The sequence below is a fragment of the Trifolium pratense genome, linkage group LG7, assembly GCF_020283565.1.
Source record: "Trifolium pratense cultivar HEN17-A07 linkage group LG7, ARS_RC_1.1, whole genome shotgun sequence".
NCBI classification, from domain to species: Eukaryota; Viridiplantae; Streptophyta; class Magnoliopsida; order Fabales; family Fabaceae; genus Trifolium; species Trifolium pratense.
The window spans coordinates 572,362-588,329 of NC_060065.1; the positions used below are offsets into that span (position 1 = coordinate 572,362).

At 35.1% G+C, this 15,968-nt stretch overlaps 2 protein-coding genes across 5 annotated transcripts; one reads left to right on the forward strand and one right to left on the reverse strand.

The window, feature by feature from the left end:
* Positions 1 to 2,441: 2,441 nt before the first annotated feature.
* Positions 2,442 to 9,341, reverse strand: LOC123897617 (protein NAR1-like). The gene is made up of 12 exons (XM_045948330.1): positions 9,026 to 9,341; positions 8,658 to 8,776; positions 8,463 to 8,533; positions 6,294 to 6,447; positions 5,975 to 6,161; positions 5,182 to 5,308; positions 4,840 to 5,017; positions 4,701 to 4,750; positions 4,446 to 4,617; positions 3,610 to 3,736; positions 3,386 to 3,477; positions 2,442 to 3,082 (listed from the first exon to the last, which is right to left on the reverse strand). The coding sequence occupies exons 2-12, from the start codon at positions 8,772 to 8,774 to the stop codon at positions 2,930 to 2,932; spliced, it is 1,428 nt and encodes a 475-aa protein (XP_045804286.1). The 5' UTR covers positions 8,775 to 8,776; positions 9,026 to 9,341; the 3' UTR covers positions 2,442 to 2,929.
* A 1,091-nt stretch (positions 9,342 to 10,432) lies between these two features.
* LOC123898665 (SH3 domain-containing protein 2-like) lies at positions 10,433 to 15,174 on the forward strand. Of its 4 annotated transcripts, none has more exons than XM_045949675.1 (9): positions 10,433 to 10,659; positions 10,735 to 10,932; positions 11,034 to 11,185; positions 13,595 to 13,696; positions 13,841 to 14,041; positions 14,155 to 14,217; positions 14,351 to 14,503; positions 14,602 to 14,676; positions 14,817 to 15,174. In XM_045949675.1, exons 2-9 carry the CDS (start codon positions 10,788 to 10,790, stop codon positions 14,931 to 14,933), a joined length of 1,008 nt encoding a protein of 335 aa, XP_045805631.1. In that variant the 5' UTR covers positions 10,433 to 10,659; positions 10,735 to 10,787; the 3' UTR covers positions 14,934 to 15,174. The 4 variants fall into 4 exon arrangements, with proteins under 4 accessions (XP_045805631.1, XP_045805630.1, XP_045805634.1 ...); XM_045949674.1 differs by having other exon boundaries at positions 10,740 to 10,932; XM_045949678.1 differs by having other exon boundaries at positions 10,526 to 10,659; positions 10,858 to 10,932.
* Positions 15,175 to 15,968: the final 794 nt, after the last annotated feature.

The following is a 15,968-nucleotide window of genomic DNA, read 5'->3' on the forward strand; positions in this document are numbered from 1 at the left end:
CAATTTATCTTTTACTATAAAAATAGCTTAAATAAAATGATAAATGTACACTAGTGCTATATAAATTGCAAATAAGTTGTATATCCAAACAGGACGGGACACCATAGGGAAAACATATATAAAGAGATATATTATATATAGCCTCACTCGTCACCACTCACCATAGTTATGCTTCCTCCACCGAGTCCCAAGAGTGGATGAATCATGAATGAAATTCATGGTGATGACTCGCAAGAGATAGAATCATAGAACCTCTACGCTATACAGTACGGCACAACATTAATTCTGTTTGTGTAATGACTTTTCATAATGCTAAACATTTATTTTTCCCTACTTTTTCATAAAGATTCAATACGTTTTTGGGCTTTTACTTCTGTTAAATGAACAATTTGAAAGCTATATGAGTAAGGTTCCATTTCAAATGAGAAGAGAAACGGGATGTTGAAATGCCACAAATGGGTAAGCTATATATCTCTACAATCAATGTGAGAAAATAATTATGATATAACAAGCAAAAGTTATCAATAAAATTGCTAATTCTAATATCATACATTCATACAAGACTAATCATATGAGAAAAATACAATCAAACCTAAGGTAGGACAATCAAATGTCTGGTCCTGGTCCTAGGTTTCAATTTAGTCATTTCCGTTAGTTTTGTCATTAACACCGTTTGAACGGTACACGTGTCAGTGTGTACAAGTGTCACATGTCTGTCCGCATATGCAAATTGACCGCCACGTGACAAAATTGACGGAAATGACTAATTTGAAACCTAAAATAAACGTAAGGGACCAAATTGATCTTCTTCAAAAAAAAGGGACCAAATTGATACTTTTTAAACGTAAGGGACCAAATTGAAACATAAAATAAGCATAAGGGACCAAATGTGTAGTTAAGCCTTATTATTATTACAAGTGATAACAAATCACCGTAGTTTTTAACTCAAATTTCATTATATCATTATGTTACTAAGGTTTTAACTATTTTAAATATCATTTGGGTCTGTTTGGTTCGGGAGTTTTGGAGGGGAGGGGAGGGGAGGAGAGGTGAGAGGATATTTTAAATTAATTGTGTTTTGTTCAATTTTTAGGGGAGAGAGGGGGGGGGGGGGAGGTGAGAGGAGGTGAGCAAAATACCTCCAAATCCCAATTTTTGCTTCCCCCTAAATTGGGGGGATTTGGAGGGAAGGAGAAAGTTATCATTACCATTTTAATTATTTTGACATAATTATCCTCATAATTATTTTAAAATGCCAAAATTATCCATTTTTTAGTTCTAATATTTTTTTTTCAAACTTTTTTTGATTGTTACGCATGTCTTTTTATATTCATAAACTGTTGTGCTAATTTTTTTGTATTACATTGTTATCTTGTAAAGTTCATATAATTTTTTGAATCAACGTTGTTATTTTTCTTTTATAGAAAATCAACGTTGTTACTTACTTTGTACCCGCATCATATTAGTATTTATATGCACTATTATATTTTTTAAAATATCATTAAGTTTGTTACGTTATAACTTAAAGTACAAGAGTTTTTTTTTTTTTACAATATTAGTATTAGTACAAGATCTTTATACTTATAAATAAATATTATTTTTTTTGTACAATATTAGTATCAGTACAAGGTTTTTTTTTGTTAATAATTATCAAAAAATTCTTTTAAATATATTTATAGGTAATTTAAACTTATAAATATTATTTTTGGGTTAGATCAATCATAAAAATTGAGAAAATATTGTGGATATATAGGTTAATTTGCACCAATTAGCTATAAAATTGTCGAACTACAAGAAAATTATAAGAATAAAAAAGTAAATTAGTTTAAAAATCTCTCCCCTCCCCTCCCTCCCTTCCCCTTCATTAAAATACCTCCCCTTCCCCTTCACCTATGTTGAACCAAACAGACCCTTAAAAAAATTAAAGATTGGTGAGGACTGAGGAGTGAGAATATAAGGGAGGAAGAAGACGAGGGATTAATTAAAATGAATAAAAAAAGTCATATAGATCAATAATTATCTATGTGTATTAATTAAAATAAAAAATAAATAATCATATTCATATTGCAGAGGTAAAATGAGAAAATCTTCGTATTGCAAGGGTAGAAGTGGAATCTCAAAAATATTACAGTACCGTGTAATATACTGCTGCGTATTTTTTAGTATTATACCCAGTACTTTTTAGAATACACCAAACACTAGTTAAATCAGCCAATGGAGTTGGAATGAACCATAAATAAACTCAGTATCAGTTCCCTGCTGAGATTTCTCATCACATCATTCAAGTTAACTGGAAGCCATGTGTTTGGTTCGGAAGTGTAGCATGTTATTCTTCAAATACGGAAAAAGAAAAAGGAACAAACAGGTTCTATTCTATGGGGATAAAAACAAATCAAGATCATGACATTAGAAATGAAAAAACTACTAATGCAATAACCACAGAAAATCAAATGAGCGAAAACTGTGTTGATAAATGCAAAGCGTAAAATTTGTGCTCCAACAACCGGGCACTGTCACTCCAATCCTCGCTTGCACCTAATCACTTACAAGTCACAAAGGACACATGTAGTTGGAGAATCTTTTATTGAGAACCTGTACCCTAATCTACCATTAATAGCGGACCCGCAGCAACATCTAAGGCAAGGTCCAGACTCCAGAAGTCCATTACAAATTTTGTGTGGTTTCTTCTATCTAATAAATAGGTGTAGATCAGGGGTAATATATACATTATAATCATTAATACTGTAAAAAATACATAACAATTATTACGAATTAAATACCCGCGTTCACTACCAAAATTGGATGACCCGTCTTCAATATGCCAACATATCCACAACAAGGAGTCAGAGAACATATATTTAAGTAATCTTCCGCTTAATATCATATATTACCTTTGACAAAAAACTACGAAAAGCTGAGTTTCAACACTTCACCAATTATTCAACTGAGAAGTGACGCTTTTCTCAACATGACGATATTGTGTATGCATGTATCTCTTAGCTTTCTCAGAACCGGGCTGCTCAAGCCACTTGGCATATAAACCTTTAATAATGGGATTGTCGAATGGGTCTGCTGGCAAAACCTATCACATGGAGATACACAATCATTCCCTGTTTAAAAATTATAAACCTCTGAAAAGAGAAAGACAATAGAAAACGCCAGTGAATACAAGATGACAACTGCATGATTGGAAATTAGTGTGTATTTTCTAAAACCAAATAAGGCAAATTTTCTCAAATGAAACGTGTACTAAACTAATGTTTAGACTTGTGATGTTCTCATTAATACACATAGACAAACAGCCTTATCTCTTTATAATAGTCACGCTTTTATAAAAATGAAGTACAACTTAAAATACTAGCGCATCTAACATAATAATACTCACATTTTCAAGATAAACTGATTCTAATAGCTGACTCAGTTGTTTAGCAGATTGTCCTGGAAGGGGTTTGATTTGACCTCCCCCATTTAAGCAACCTGCATTGATGAGGCATTGTTTTCAGTTAATAACTACTTAATTACCGAGCCTCAATAGAAAAATTCATACAGTGAAAAACACTAAAAACCAACAAATTATTGCAATTCCAGAGAATTACGAAAATATGGTACCTGAAGGGCATGCCATGATTTCCAGGAAATGATAATCAGATTTCCCTGTTTTAAGTTTTCGTACAGTGTTTAGCAAGTTCCGGAAACCATAACAGAGAGCAAATTTCAACACTGTTTCTCCCTCAACCTGCATAGACAATATGATTTAGAACAGTAGCTGCTAACCAGGAGTAATACTCGACTCCCCGAAATAAAATTCAAACACTCTTTGATTAAAAAAACATGTATCTATTATTCTTGTATAAAAGAGGTGTCTCAACTGTTTATCATGGACCAGACATAGCCAAACAACCCAATAGTGTATCATATTCTAAGCTGGAATAGGATAACCCAAAATAAGATGAAATGTCTAAATAACAAATAGTAAAAACTAACCCCAGCTTACAAACCATGAGTTTGGAATCAAAACCCTAATAAATAAATATAATAACAAAACTAGTAGCCCGACCTTAACAACAATAAGATATGTCATTTATTAAATATATAGAAGAAAGATACATCCAGAGAAACAAACTCTAACTATACTGGACAGCAAGACCGCAGAGATTAAGGGAGAGGAATAATCAGGGACTTGTATTCATGTTAGAATAATATATCACAAGAAATGTTAGAATAATAACACTGTCCTTGTGAACTGTACTGAAAATTTATGTCATTTTGAAATTGTTCTTCAATAGTAGATAACAACTGTTTTAATGTTAAATTAAATACAATAGATAAAACTTTTTCTAAGGTGGATAACAACCTTTATAACATGGTTAGATATTCAAAGGTCCTAGGACCTGATAACATTCCTCAAAAGAATTTTTATATATAAAAAGTTTATAAGAACTTGCCTCCAAAGTAACTTCCTGAAAATCGGAATTCTTAATGTTTCTGAAGTTCAAAGGACCGTCAATATGTCTTCCAAACAATGTTTTAGCAGCATATCGGAATATTGTTTCTGCATAACCTCCAGAGCTCCCACGGACCCCATAAAGGTATCCCTCTTCATTAATATTTGTTAGCCTGCAATCACCATACTGTGTCAGAACATCGTTGTTTGACAATCACGAAAGCATAAGCAAAGGAAACAATTGTAAGTTTCTTACAGTTTATCCAGAGGAGCCTCTTCTAAGCTTTTAAAATCAACTTCTTTTGACTGAAAGATTGAACCCCAAACACGACTTAATAAACACATTAATATGTAAAAGCAAGAGTTCACAAATGGCATGCATAAAATTTTCTAACCTGAATCAATCCCAAAATCTCTCCAGTTGTCAATACTGAATCTACCTCCAAAATCATGTTAACTTCACTGTCACACCCTTCAGCATTCGGCTCCAATTGGAAAACAAAGTCGTCCCTAGAAGCCTCTAGCTTCTTATCGTAACAAGGCATCACGGTGACATGGTATACTTCTTCTGGCCTGTTGAAACAATTACTCAGCATATCAGTCTAGGAATTGCAGTATGCCACTCATAACATAGGTTGTAAGATATCATTAAAAGATTAGATAACCCCTGCAACTTCAGGGTAAATGTATGTGCCCCCTCCCCCTCTCAAGTTATTGTTTAAGAGTTAAATCATAACCTGAGTTCCATATCTTGGCATACGTAGCGCTTTATGATAGTTCCAATTGTTTGTTGGGGACTCTTCACTGATGAAATGTAGGGTAGAACAATGGGTTCAAGTTTCTTTTCAGCATAGCATATCCAACCTGCATATAGATATTCACACCAATAATCAATAGGTAAGTATATTTCCTCCTCACTAAAGCCTATTCTGCACATTAAAAAGAAACTTTGCTCCTTCATCCCATATTTCCTACTGAAAATGGAAAGTGCACTGATAAATCATAACATAAATAGGGAGGCATGTCTGTGAAAAGCATAGGTCGCAGTAAATACAACATCCTGAATTTCCAGTTCAATTTCCTACTTCTATATCAGTGCTGTCAATGGCGGAGAGCCAGAATCCCTCCATACCGGCTTGCTATCTAGGAGTATGGCGGAAAACCCCACCACATCGGCCAGAATTGAACATGGCGGAGGGAGAGCACAAAACCCACCACCAATATCCGCCGTGGCGCTGCCATGGCCGATATTAGACAACACTGTTCTAAATCCAGAATAAAGAAACATATCATCCGACATATCATTGTACCTTCTACCCAAGTTCAAACACATGTCAAATATAACCCCCAGAAATGTATTTCCTGATAAGTTAATACCTTACGTAATTTTTAATACACTACACCGTATGTTGTTCTTAGATTTTGGATATTGATGTGTCAATAAGCATGTGTCAAGTTGTGTCTGGGATCGAATAATATATGTTTCCCAAACACAATTTGCCAACACGAAGATACGTTGAATTTCCATACCTGGGCATGCTGATGCAATCATGGGTAGGCTTGACTTACTCCTCTCATCATCTACCAATTGACTTTGTCTATACCTTGTGATGAATTCCACACATGATTCGACCAGGGTCAAGTCTCTACTGCAACTTGTATCAAAAATAGCCCTCACCCCCAAGGATTTGAAAAATCTTGTCAATTTTTTGAAAGCCTGGAATATTAGAAGTTTTACACTTAAACCAGGGGGATCAAGAATTTGGAATTTTGCTTTCCAGATTTATTAAGAAAGAAGAACCTTATTATACAAAAAACTGAAAGAATTAATGAACGAGCAAAGTGTCACCTGGAGAGGAGAAACACCAAAATGGGCTGCAATAGAAGCCCTTGATTGTGGAGAAAGAGACACAATCACTGCCTTTCCTTTACTTATAGTGGACATAAACTCATCCAAACCTTGCTTCTCAAGCATAACTGTCTCCGCTGATGTGACACATCCACTGTATTACCAAACAAACAAATTATAATTCCGTATAAAACTTAGTAATTTACTCTCTGATATTCTCAAACACCTATTGGCCCCACCCAAACATACTTAGTTGTAAGCTGTAAAGTAATTAATTCCACAGAAGCAGAACATTATAATGCTACCGTCACACCTTCAAACACACCCTCTAAGACACGCCCACTAATATGATGCCACATCACTCTTTTTCATTAAACTGTGTCATAGGCAACCGGCTATACCAGTTTGAAAATTAAAACCCACATCTCCTTTGCGCAAAAAAATAAAATAAAAAAACACCCATCTCCCACTCTCTCAATCCACTGGCGACCACCATGTATCTCATGACGACATCAGTCATCTCGCCGCACCAGCAAATCATGGCCTCACCGAACAATCTATAACAATTACAAATAATTCTTATTTTTACTGTATGATTTACTTTAGAGTTTCAATTAGCGGTGTATATTGTGATCTTAACAGTGGATTGAAAATGGCTTGAAAAAAAAATGGAAGAGATGAAGCCTAGTCCATCATCAGATCAAACATAGCACAAATGCACAAATCAGTACAATCAAAATCGAAAAGCTCAGAGGAGGACTCAGATCTAGTTCCCCAAATGTGTAGCTAGTGCTTGCGGCAGTTGGAAAGCTAAAGAGAAAGGGGAATTTTTATAGAGAAAGGTGAATCTCACAAACTATGATTGATGTTGGTAAGAAAATAAAGATGTCAAAATGAAAGGAAGAGAGATAAGTAGTAGTAGCAGAACTTAGAAGAAGATGACAGTTTTTTAGAAGAATGACATTTGAGTGTGGTGTTGAAAAAAAAAATAAAGAAGAGGATTGAGTGTCATGTTGGTTGCTTGGGTGGCTAGGGGTGTAGACCTGAATATATCCGAAGAAAAAATAAAAATAAAAATAGAAAAAAGGAGCTAACAATCAGTAACAAATAGAGCTGCTTAGCAGGTAAGTGGTAAACATAGATGGGGAACATGGCAGTCTATCCTTTGCGTGTGTTAGTCAGCGAGTGTTAAAACGTGTGTCCATAGCACTGCTCATCACAAAATAATGTGATTACATTGGTTCTCAGGTGAAATTTTTCTGGATTGTCTAGGGTGAAAAATAGTAGAAAGGTGTGGCCCCTCAAAACAATTCAGTCACGTGAACCCGCAACTTCTCGTGACCGGTAAAAACTGACTCTCAACAAAAAAATTCCATAGTCAATACTTTCACAGCAAGGCAATCACATGTGAACTGAACCACTTGCAACCAACACATTCACCATGAATCTCCTTGCCCTTGACTGAAAAAAGCAATTTAGAACCATTGCGGCTCCACCGAAAACCGCTACACAAACAGTAGCCTCCTTACATTCATTTCCGCCACCAAAGCAAGACGCTACATTGAAAGGGGCAGTGGGGAAGGGGAATAGGAGAGTCGGAAGGATGAGTGGCATACTTATCTAGAAAATAAAAGTATAAGGTGGTACTCGTCTGGACAAATTATGATGCATATCACCATTTAGGATGACTTCTGTAAGCCACCTCACCACTTAAAAGAGTAATCCTAACCACGGCGACGAAAAAAAAAAAAAATCATAAAAAGACTTGAGGAGACAAAAGTTTCTTGCAAGGACCAAAATGAAAAAATGGTTACATTATATAGACTTAAAAAGCCTATCCTGTTCGTGATTCTAATACACCCTTTACAAGAGGGAAGTTGACCAGGTATGATAAGTTGGTGATTAAATTTACAAAGACATTCTCTCTAGTTAATTTGCTTTTGATCTCCGGAATTTCTCTCTCATATTCACTAGACTGATAGCTTAACTACTCTCATACCAAGAAAACTTCATGAGTAATTTTCTCATCTCTAAATCGCTCTAAGATGAAGCAACAAAATACTTTTTCACTCTGCAACAATATCATCTATATACTTACCAAGTGAACAATTACACAGGCCAAAAACTAACTAACTACGCTAACAAAAGAATAAAAGTGGAGAGAGTAACCTGCATGCCAAACAATCCTTGAGTGAAATTTTAACAGGTTCTGACTTCACTTGTCTGTCAGCAATTGACACCTGCAATTAACAAAGGAATGCAAAAGTTAACAAACAAGTTTCCTTTTGGTTTCAATACCATCCAGTAATGTAAAATGATTTTATTAAGATAAGCCACACAAAACAGTAATTCGAAACTTTCTACCTCGACTTTATCGGGAAGCTTTTTCTTCCCGTTGAGGGAAACTATGCATGCTTGTGATGGTGCAACGAAATCATTGAGATCTCCAATCCGAAGCGCGGGCGAGAATTTCTCAGACATCTCTGACAAGTGATTAACAATTTATTTAGATAACTTAAGAACTAAGAGTTACTGAGTTACACTATAGCAGTAACCAGTAAGTTAGTAGTAACAAAGAACATGTGTAAAAAAAATAATAATAATAATAATTAGGGTTTCGATTTGAAGGTAATGGAAAAACGAACACCGACACATGCCACTACTTTGCGAAATCAGTATGAATCGAAACTCCAATTAATTGTAGGGTTTCGATGGTGGAGATAGAAGGTTACCGTGAGGGAGACGCCGGTGAGATGGACGGATAGGCAAAGACCAGAGCGGCTGCGTTGGTGGACGGATTGACGCTGACTTGAAGGCTGAGGAGGGGAAGATGTGGCGGCTGCTAAAAAGGGATTAGTGGCTACAAAAAACGCGGTGAGGAGGGAGAATAAACGCTCGTTTTTCTTTTAATTTCTTCTCCAAAACTGTTTTTGAAATCTCTCAAGGTGTTTCGGTGGAGTACGTCTCTTATTTGGTGTGAGCGGGGGGGAATAGCTTTCTCAAGGTTTTTTTTTTCTTTTTCTTTTTGACAAACTACAAAATAGAAATAATACAATAAGGTAACATCGCAAGACTATAGTGACAAGGCCACGAAATGACTGTTTTTGCAAGCGTATGGGCAGTCATGTTCGCCTGTCGCTTAATAAACTTTACCACAAAGTTTGAATTTATCAATAGTACATTTTTAATATTACAAATAATTGAACTAAACTCCGAGGAACCGGTGCGTAAGCTGTGAATTGCATCTCAAGGTTAAAGACGACACAAATTAAGATGTTTTTTTTTACGCAAAGGTTAAAGTTTTTTACTACTCCTCCCTCCGATCTTATATATGAAAAAATTTATTTTTTAGATTTATCGTAAAATTAATGTATTTAGATAATATTTTAATCTTAGATACATTAACTTTATAATAAATTTAAAAATAAATTAATTCTTATATATAAAATCGGAAAGAGTAAAAGATGGTTAAAGAGTATAAAACTCCGATCTTTTAAAAAATATGGATTATGGCCTAATATATTTATTTGGAAAAAAAATTATAATAATAAGTTTGAAACGTATGGTTATGACATTTTGAAAGAAAAAAAAAGTTCATCTCTTTACCCCCAATTTATTTTAAAATATTGTCACTATATATTTTTTTTATTTTTACTACATCTCTTCAAACACTATTCTATTTTGAAACGTACTCCTTTTTACGGGAACACTATAAAATAATAAATAAATAAATAAAATTGACAGGAAAGAAGAGTATTACTACAAGGTGTATACGTGGTAATAACATTTTTGTAAGTTTCCATTAATAAAAAAAAAACACGGGGTGTACTACTAGCAAGGGTGTGTTTGATTTGTTAAAGAGTAAGTACTGGACAGAACAGTACAAGACAGAACAGCACAACACAGGACAAACTTTTGGTATATTGAACATTTTTTTGTCTTATACCATATTTTGTTAATAAAATGGTATTTTGACATTTTAGACAACTTGTACTGCCGACAAAAAGTTGTGCTGTGGTTTAGTGAGGTATAAAAAATTCTGTTTTTGTCCTGTTCATTACTTCCAGTTTGTCAAGTTCCTGAAACAGTTTTACAATCAGTCCCTTATTTTTAGCGAATCAAACGGACCCTAAATTTCCATTTTGAAAACCCTCTCTTGTCTTCTTCCGTTGGTGTTGGTGCGTGTCGGGTGATTTTGGTCTGAAATCATCAAAACTGTGCGATTAGAGAGAGAGAGAGAGAGAGAGATTCAATAAATCGATTCGATTGGTTTTGTGTTGAGTTGTGTTTAATAATTTGAATTTGAATGGAAGCTATCAGAAAGCAAGCCTCCAAGCTTCGTGAACAAGTCGCTCGCCAACAACAGGTTCCATATTCAATTTCCATTTTTCAATTGAGGTGTTGTTAATCATTCATATATTAATCACAATTATTATTTTAGTTTAGGCTGTGCTTAAACAGTTTGGGGCTGGGGGTTATGGAGGTTCAGATAATATGGTTACTGATCAGGCTGAGCTTCAGCAACATCACAAACTTGACAAACTTTACATATCCACACGTGCAGCAAAGCATTATCAAAGGGACATTGTCCGTGGCGTCGAAGGTTATATTGTTAATGGATCAAAGCAAGTTGAAATAGGTGCTTTTCTCATCGACTTAATTAGATCTTTTTTTCAGTCTCAATACCGGTTCATATCATATTGTTATTCAGTTTATAATTATATACATTTTATTTAATAGGAACAAAGTTGTCAGAAGATAGCAGGAAATATGGTGCAGAAAATACATGTACCAGTGGTAGTACATTATCAAGAGCCGCGCTAAATTATGCACGCTCCCGTGCACAAATGGAGAAGGAACGTGGCAACTTACTAAAAGCTCTTGGCACACAGGTATCTATACATTCAAATATATGTGTGCACACACACACATCATAGAGTTATTTGGCTAAGTTTCACACCATGACAGATGACACCAATACTTATGATTTTGCGCCGAGATAATCTAGATTTCCATTGATAACTGTAATATTGAAGTATCATTGCTTGGATGGATACTGCTTATGTTCCTATTTAGTTTGCAGCTTATTTCTAGTCCAAGCTTCACCATGCTAGATTTAAATAACTTTGTATGCTTTCTTTTGTTTTTAACACTATCAAATGCTTGGGATCCTACTTTATTTATTTAATTCGTGGTATTATGAAACTGATCGTCAAAAGTATGTTCAAATAAAACATTTATTGAAAGGTTATGATAGTGCGGAGAAGGTTGTTGTCAAGGCTTCAAAGGACATTCCAATGAGTCTCTTGTGTGCTCTTTGACGCATGTTGTTTAGTTTATTTTTGTACTTGTCTTTTGGTCTGATGTTGTTTATTAGTGCATATTGTTTTATTATATTTATGTTTCTTTGAAAATCACAAACCACTTTAAAAACAAAATCTGGTTCTGAACTGGTTTACGAAAAACAACCTAGTGTGAAAAAAACAATCTGCTTTCGTTTGAAAACACCGATTTAATATCCGGTGTGAGTCAGTTACCACAACATGGACATGCCTTAGGCTTTTTGTGATTGTCTCGACTTGGACAAGAAGAACGAAAACAATTCATTAGGATTGGCATCCAATATTTTTGCCAATTTCAAATGTGGGTACTGACGAATTTTTGGAATGATATTTGGATTGGAGAACAATCTCTTCGGCAAAGGTTTCCTCGGTTGTTTGGTATCTCTAGTCAAAAAGATGCGACATGTAGCTCTATGGGAAGTTGGATTGGTGAGAATTGGAGGTGAGAGTTGTTATGGAGACAGGCTTTTTTTGAATGGGAAGAACAACTTCATACTGAGTTTCGGGAGATAATTGCTCAATTTCTCCCATCAATTCAGGAAGATTGCTGGCAGTTGTTGGGGGCGAATAACAAGAGGTTCACAGTGAAAACAATTTATCTTCTTTTGGCGGAGAAATTTAGTATTCAAAGAGTGCGAGAGCCACTGGAAAAATTTGTGTTTAAAAACCTGTGGAAATGTGCTGCCCCTTTTAAAGTTTGTGCATATTCCTGGCAGTTGTTATTAGGACGGATTCAGACCAAGGATAATTTGCGTAAGCGGAGGATTATTCAGTAACAGCAAGCAGGCTGCGTTCTCTGTGAGTTGACGGTGGAATCGGGTCTTCACTTGTTCCTTCACTGTAACTGCACGACAAGGGTATGGTATCAGATAATGAGTTGGCTCGGTCTGGTATTAATTCTTCCACCAAATTTGTTCATGTGTTTGCAATGTTAATCGGTTGTGCTAAAGGCAAACGACAAAAGGAAGGATTAGTGTTGATTTGGAATGCATTTATGTGGGTAGTTTGGAAAGTTAGGAATGACCGTATCTTCAATAACGGCGGAGTTGTAATAGATGAAATTGTGGATAAAAAATTAAACCTTTTTCTTGGCAATGGTTTATCGGTCGTGCAGCGAAAGGTCCTTGCTTACTCTATGAGTGGAGTTGGAGTCAAATTGATTGTTTCTGTCGTTGAGGTGTAGTATTCAATGTTTGGGGTGCTCTGTGTCTTGTGGGTGATGTGGTGGCGCTGGGCTGCTCTTTTTGCTGTTCTATGGGTTGAGTTTATGGGTTAGTTTTAGCTTGTGATTTCCTTTTTGTTGCTGTCTCTGGTTTATGTTGGTTAGGGGTTAAGTTTTGTTTGTTACTTTTTTAGCCTATTTTTAAGCAATTAAATTGTACTTGTTTCTCTTCAAACATATCTTATCTTTTGTTGAGTTTATCAATAAATTTTGGCCGTTCAAAAAAAATGTGGGTACCTAGTAATGTTTTCTTTTTGATACATGTCGGGTTGGTTTTTTATTTTGAAACGGTCTGGGATTTGGCAATAATGCATTGGCCAAAACCTTTTCTTTAGTGCTATGCATGAGACATCGTACCAGTTACCACTACTTGTAATTGAGTGATTTCAGGTTTTAAATATAGCTTCATATATGTAATTCTTGGATTTTTTTCAAGAATGGGGTTATACAGAATTATACATATTTCAAACTGGATTTACATAAGTAATTTTGCTTTCTCTCCCTAGTTGAACTGTTTTAATTTTAATGGACCTAAATATAAGTGCAAATCTAGGCCAGGTACAAGTCCAACCTTGAATCAAACTTATAAGTTAATATCCAGATCCAGATACATTCATCGAGTTGACCTTTTCCACTACTTATTTATAAAGCTGACTCATGTTAACTTATCTGGTGTATGCTTGTTTGCCATCTTTATTTGCCGACTCATGTTAACTTATTTGAACATTGATGCTTAGGTTGCAGAGCCCTTAAGAGCAATGGTAATGGGTGCTCCATTGGAGGATGCTCGGCATCTTGCTCAACGTTATGACAGAATGCGGCAGGATGCTGAAGCACAGGTATCTTGAATTTCATTTTTCAGCAGTCACTAGCTTTTTTTCTTCTTTCTTTTTGGTAAATGTATGAATATAAGTAAATAGTTCATAACTAGTATTTTTGTTTCTTTGAACTTTGTAATTACTCTGTCTTTTAAACCTAGACAGGCTATTGAAGTATCCAAACGCCAGGCAAAAGTAAGGGAAACACCAGGCAATGCTGAGAATGCTATGAAACTGGAAGCATCTGAAACAAAGCTGCAGGATCTAAAGGCAAACATGGCCATATTGGGGAAGGAAGCAGCTGCAGCAATGACTGCTGTTGAAGCACAGCAACAGAGATTAACACTCCAGCGTCTTATAGCTATGGTATTACAGTTTCACCATATGATGCTGCAATATTCAGTTGTTGTGAAATCTTGGCTCAGTTGTTAAAAATTATTCGTCCTGCTTAATTTCGCAATCTATTTTTTATTATGCAGGTTGAAGCAGAGCGTGCCTATCATCAAAGAGTGCTCCAAATACTTGATCATCTCGAAGGAGAGGCAAGTGATGGCATCTCTTCATTTACTTTTTATTCTATTCTCCATATAGAAGTCACATATGCCATCTGACTGTTTCATCATTTTCTGTTGATATCATGATATGATTATGCGTAATGTTTATATGTAATGACAGATGATATCAGAACGGCAGCGTATTGAAGCTCCTCCTACGCCTAGTGTGGATAACAGCATGCCGCCACCTCCATCATATAAAGAAGTGAATGGTGTCTATGCTTCTCAGGATCATAATGGCATAACAGACAGTATGGGTTACTTCTTAGGAGAGGTTAGACCATTTCTTGTAAGAAGGTTACAGATAATGTGTTGGAAAATAATTGACTGTTTAGCTTACTGTACTTTCCGTTGTACATTTTACTCGTGTAGGTTTTGTTTCCCTATCATGCTGAGTCTGAAGTTGAACTGAATTTATCAGTTGGTGATTACATCGTCATTCGAAAGGTTTGTGATTTACCGACATTATCATTATATCTTTTTTTGGGCATAGAATGTATTTTGCTTTCTTTTATTTGAAGAACTCTCTCTCTCTCTCTTCTTTTTTGGATTAAAAATTGTTCGTTACATGATTGTGGTTTTGACAGGTGACAAACAATGGATGGGCTGAGGGTGAATGCAAAGGGAAAGCAGGTTGGTTTCCATTTGGTTATGTTGAAAGGAGGGATCGAGTCCTTGCAAGCAAGGTGGCGGAAGTATTTTGAAGTTTCTGGTTGGTTTCTTGCCCTACGTGTTCACGTTTTGGTCTGTGATTAGCAATAGATAATGTGTTCTTAGCATACGGCAAATTGATTTGTGATATAGGTGACAACTTTTTCCATGTGATTATCAATCATATAGAAGATTGCATTTTTGTTCATAGCTATTTTATTGGATTGGAGGTGTTCATAACTTTATCTTTCACACCTTGTGTGTGCTCTTCTTAGTTTATTAATCATTTTTCAAGACTATGTCAAGAATCTATTCCTTTGGCATTTATATGGTGCAATCGCGTTGTATTGACCTTTTTCGAACAATATTTTAAACTGCTTTTATAAGTTCCTCTTGCTGTCAGATCTTTTAAGAGCATGCCTTTTGCAGTTTTACTTAGGGTCATTGTTGTGTCAAACCTACAATAGGGATACTGGACTTTTTTAATGGAAAGAGATTTTAAAAGGTTCTAATTACAGAAATTAGGAGATTTAAAAAGGTTCTACTATCATGCTATATGAAGAAACATACCCATATTGAATTGGAAAGATAATCTGGAGCCAAATCGTGAGCACCATAGGCATGAAAAATATTAGACAAACCTATCCCAACAATTCCTACCTGAAGAGATATATCATAATATAGCCTTTTTACTCCTTAAAAAAACGAAAATTAGAGACACATAATGATCTTCAATCTTGATGTCTATAACACTTATAAAGTCACATTTTAAATTAAAAAAAAATATATGATCATAAATATTTTCCCTTCTAATTGTAACTGAATTCTCAACTAGTAAAGTTAAGACATTGGATATGGTACTGAAAAGTAAGGAAGAGATCATGAGTAGACAAATTGAGACATAGTTGGACCTTTTCTTTTCTTAGTATTTAACAAAAAGAGACATGGTTTTAAAGTATAAATTCTTATTAATTTCTATGCATGTGTTGGAACTTTTTTTTGTCATTATCTACATTTTAATTATTAAATTTTTATGATCGAGTAGTCTTGAGATTTTAGAGTGTATTTCTTTTAAGGTCTTATGTTCG

Excerpts from the sequence above, each read along its gene's own strand:
- LOC123898665 (XM_045949674.1), top strand. The coding sequence starts at position 10,600 with ATGGAAGCTATCAGAAAGCAAGCCTCCAAGCTTCGTGAACAAGTCGCT. Across the intron at positions 14,218-14,350 it reads TTGATCATCTCGAAGGAGAG|ATGATATCAGAACGGCAGCG; the intron begins GCAAGTGATGGC and ends ATGTAATGACAG. Across the intron at positions 14,504-14,601 it reads TGGGTTACTTCTTAGGAGAG|GTTTTGTTTCCCTATCATGC; the intron begins GTTAGACCATTT and ends TTACTCGTGTAG.
- LOC123897617 (XM_045948330.1), bottom strand. The coding sequence starts at position 8,774 with ATGTCTGAGAAATTCTCGCCCGCGCTTCGGATTGGAGATCTCAATGAT. Across the intron at positions 8,534-8,657 it reads AGCTTCCCGATAAAGTCGAG|GTGTCAATTGCTGACAGACA; the intron begins GTAGAAAGTTTC and ends TGTTAATTGCAG. Across the intron at positions 6,162-6,293 it reads TTGGTGTTTCTCCTCTCCAG|GCTTTCAAAAAATTGACAAG; the intron begins GTGACACTTTGC and ends CTAATATTCCAG.